Here is a 4,532-nt window from a genome sequence, read left to right on the forward strand (position 1 = left end):
GCGTTCTAGACGAGATTATTTAGTAGGGGTTGAGCTTTGGCTTTTCCTTGAAAAGTGATTTAGTCGTGGATTGTGCTAGCTCTACGAGCAGAAGAGTTAGTGATCAATATTGGAATGTTTGAATCCTTGTTGGATTGAATTGAAATATATCGATCATTGATGATTCTTCTTGTGCTTGTTATGAAGTGAGTTACGTTTTGCTATAGATGGATTCATGGAGGATCGTTTAGTGATCACTTGTCGGGCATTGCTTCGTTATGCTTAGCTTTTGGATTGATGCAGACATGCTCTTCATTAGCTTTGCATTATGGAGTTTAGCTTATGGATGTGTTGAAGAAAATGTTGTGGGTTGCACCATAATTTCTTCTTTAGCATTGAAGTTAGTTCATGTGAGACTTGTGATCATTGTTAGGAAAGACTTGGCTATAGACTTCTTCGAGCTTTTGGTTCTTTGAGTTTTATGCTCGTTGTTCCATTGGTTAGAAGTTGTTGGGGAAGACATTTTGGCTTATTAGCTTCAATGTTGAAGTTGGCTTTTGCATCTAGCAATCATTGGTGATGATTGACTATCATCTAAGATAGTTGATTATCCTTGTCAAGGGTTTTGCTTGATTATTGTTGGTATAGACTGAGTTGCCGTTCTTCAGAATGGTAGATTCTTTCTTCAACGATGATTATGCATTTCTTTATTGATGGGATGATTGATGATCTTTCATGGTGGTTAGTTATTCTCTTTGATGGCTTGTGGCTTTTCGCAATATCACATGTTCTTTGTGATTTACTCTGGATTGGTCTCTTGGGTTTGAGACATCAATAAGATGTTGTTGACACTTGTTTAGGCAACTTGAGTTCCTTGGTATTGTTGGCTGGGATCTATTCAGATTGGCTTTTGTAATAATTGACAGAACTGAGTGTTTGTTGGTCTTACCGCATTCATTCTCTTTTGTTGATTGTTGCTCGAGTTAGTTCTGATAGATTTGGGATGTTATTTCCTTTAGGTGATACATTCACGAGCATTTTGCTTGCTAGTCGATGATACTTTGTGTTCTTTAAGTTATCTTTGGTAAGTTGTTCGGCATACTATCTGCCATCTTCAGTAGTTAAGTTTCATCATTGAGTTTCCTTGATGATATACTTGCTATTGAATTTTGTTGCATGGCCAAACGTGATGATCTTGGTGGTTCCTATACTATACTATTAGTTTATCGGATGATAACTTACTTGGAATACTTTTGTGTTCTAATCTAAGATATACTCATTGATAATTAAATCTCTAAGATATCATTGTCTATGACTTTGATATTGTCCATCTATTAATCTTTGATTTTGGGCCCCGAGAGATCAAATAGTTGATGCTCTCAATCCAAGTGTGGGTGGCACTACCTACTTGGATACCAGGCGTGGCTCAACAGAACCTTGCTCTAAGCCCATGGCTAGAGCACCCAAATGCGGAAGGCAGGGAGAGTACCTTTAAGGCCCGCGTAGGGTCACAGTGTTTTGAAATGTTGTCCCAAAGTCCCAATCTGTGGAAAGGAAGAGGAGTAACCCTCTTGTGTGGTGACCAAGGACACAGTCACACAGTGAGGAAATCCTAGAGGACCATGAGACTTAGCAGTCAGGCCTGTGGGCCTTGATACAGTGGCAGTGTTGGCGAATATGACCATGGAAAGAAAGGGACTTGGTGTGGACTGGAAAGGAGGTATTGGGGAAGGCTATTCCCCATATCTGTGGGCATCCTAAGGATGGTAAGGAGTGGATCTGAGATGACCACTTATGGACAGATGGCCCAGTCTTGAAGATATAGGATTGCAATGCCGGTGGTGTTAGACCATTGATGTGACCAAGGTGAATGGGCATGGCTTAGCTTAATGGGCTGATATGTTGGTGGTACCTTAGGGTGTTCATCATGAGATCGGACACGTGGAGCACTTGGACCAAGTGCAAAGGTTAAGTGGCATGGATGCCTTTCTCAGGGCAAGCAGGCCCCAAGTCCTGAATTGGACTTATGGAGGGTGTGAATAAAACTCCTCCAAGTGGTTGAAGGTATAGTTAAGTGACTAAAGTAGAATGGAAAAATTAATTGCTTACAGCTCAATTCTTTTCTAGAAAACCTTGTTATTACTCCTTTTAAGTTATGGGATTCTTGATGAACATTGTGATTTGATATGTATAAGTGGTTCTTTGTTCAATGGAAAGGATTACAAATTTGGCATAATATTCAATAAGCTAATCCTCCAAAACTTGTATATATACAACAATTAAAGTCACAAATCCATTAATACCTTTTTTTGATATTCCTATTAGCCCATCAACAAAAGAAATTAACTACCTTGTATCCTTCTAAGAAGAGGCAATGATGTAAAGTCCATATATATGGCTATGAGCATATTGATATTTTAATAGTTTTAATTTAGATTATTCTCTCTTATATAAAAGCTAGGGTTTTTAAGTTAATTGAATGTGCACATTTCTATATTCCATGTATTTATAATTTAAATTTATAATTCTTTATTTATTTTTTAATTAAAATAAAATTGTAATTTAGAAAAATTAATTTCCTAGCCACTAGCACTAGCCCTAGGAACTCTAACTCCAGTGAGCTAGGGTCATCCTCTCAACTTGATTGAAGCACCATTACTAAATATTAAATAATATTTATTATTGTCTTAATAATACTTTAGAAAAAATTAACAACATGAAAAATCAAATATTGCTTTTTCAATAGTAAATTATTTTAATATTTTTAGCTATAAATGAATTTTTTTAAAGAAATCTTATTTAAATCTTACTCATATTAGCGCATTTTACAACACCTCGATGCCAGTCCGTCCAACTTGCGATGGCTACTTGTTTCTTTCAGATTTGTCCTGATCGGTTTCACAGTTAAAAGCGATTCTGCAGTGCTTAAAGATTACCTTTGCTCTTGGGAGCAAATTTGGACGGGCACACTGAAAATGCAAGCCGCCGCGCGGCAAATGCGAGAGTGAAACGCTCCTCTTCTGTGAGCAATCTCTCAATCACTTTAACCGTTATGAGGTCCTTGAAAAAGAAACATGTAAGAAAAACTTGAAAGAAGGAATGGACAAAGCACCTGTGGCATTGGCGAATGGATCACACCCTCGGGTGTCGTTGACGCTCGACCACCAACAAACAAGACGTTGTTTACGTTTCCCCATCTGTCCATCTCAGTTGGGAGACTGTTGGAGTGCCTCCACTGTCCGCCAACGATGAACTTGTATTGATACCTGCGAAGTTTTGATGATCGATCATGGTTCTATATGAGATTCCGAGATCCATGACACATACTTCCCCTGTGGGACTCGAAGATCAACAATATACTTTGGCCCACTCGCGTGCGTAGCCTTTATAGGCTCGTTCCATCCGCCACCTTTAAAATCCCCCACGATCAAAACCTCTTCCCCCTGGGCTTCAAAAGATTACGTTTCACTCAATGGCTGAATGGTGGCTATACGTACCTCTTTGCAACCATGGTTCCACACAAACTGAACAGCGTGAGTAGGAGGTCCATCGTGGTTTCGTTTCTCCACCATGGCGATCAAATCCCAGGTGGCCCATACCAATGCTGGCCTGTAGCAACGAGCAAAGAAAGCATGAGTTTTAACGCCATCAGGCTTGAGAGACTCACCTGTCTGGACCACAGAGATGAAGGTTCGTGACGAAATCGACGGCACTCTGAAGCGGAACGTCTTGTATCCAATGCAAATAGGCAATGACACAAGCGGGAGCTCTATCCATGCCGCTCGTGCATGTAACGTATACGTGATGTCCGGCTCTCAAAAGCCGGTACAGAATTCCCACTGCGAGTGGGAGCTTTCTTCTCAGGTCGACGGTGTCGACGTCTCTGAAACGAAGGAAAACGGATAACTTTGCTCCGACACACTAGAAAGTAAAGTGCGTGCCTGATTGGACAATGTGCCAGGACCATTCCGTTTGCTTGAGCAGCTTCTGTAATAGAGCTCTTGTCAATGCCCCAGTTGAGTTGCTCGCTCTCGGATTGTAAGTTGAGAATTGCAGTGATACCCTGTGCAAGACAAAAGCAAGTTAACCAAGACCTGGAGATTGTCAAAGCTTGAAGCATACCATTTGTTTGAGCTGTTGCATTTCTGCTCCATTTTGTAAACAAGATCCCACGACGATGTGCTCTGTCATCTGGAAACAAATAACGTTCGGAAAAAAATGAAAGACAATAAAGTAGAAACGCCATACCTTCGTGTAGCGAAGACCAAAACGATGGCTGTAAGTCAAGTCCTTTGAAGCTCTCAGCTGAGCGCTTGTAAACTCCTGAAGTTGAAAGTTGCCGTGCGACCACTCCACTTGTCCGTCCAGGTCTTCGTCCGTGCTGTACCTAGCTATGACCTCAAACGACGCTTCCAAGTTGTGCCATATATCTAGCTCGGCTCTCTCGGACCGTTCATTCTCGTCGTCATCGTCATCTTCATCGTCGACACCCGTAAAGAAGATCGCGAGCTGCCTGATCCCTTTGGGAAGCAAGAACCTCCAAGCGTATGTAA

The 4,532-nt window shown here is 41.0% G+C and overlaps 1 protein-coding gene across 1 annotated transcript; it reads right to left on the reverse strand.

The window, feature by feature from the left end:
* Positions 1–2,638: 2,638 nt before the first annotated feature.
* On the reverse strand, positions 2,639–4,527 carry LOC9641091 (phosphoglucan phosphatase LSF1, chloroplastic; the record flags this gene model as incomplete). Its single annotated transcript, XM_024668008.1, has 9 exons — positions 2,639–2,867; positions 2,916–3,039; positions 3,092–3,245; positions 3,307–3,422; positions 3,477–3,588; positions 3,647–3,862; positions 3,921–4,042; positions 4,102–4,170; positions 4,228–4,527. Coding segments are annotated over 9 exons (1,224 nt in total), but the record flags the coding sequence as incomplete, so codon positions are not given.
* Between the last annotated feature and the right edge of the window lie 5 nt (positions 4,528–4,532).

This window comes from Selaginella moellendorffii, unplaced genomic scaffold (assembly GCF_000143415.4).
Source record: "Selaginella moellendorffii unplaced genomic scaffold, v1.0 SELMOscaffold_306, whole genome shotgun sequence".
NCBI lineage: Eukaryota > Viridiplantae > Streptophyta > Lycopodiopsida > Selaginellales > Selaginellaceae > Selaginella > Selaginella moellendorffii.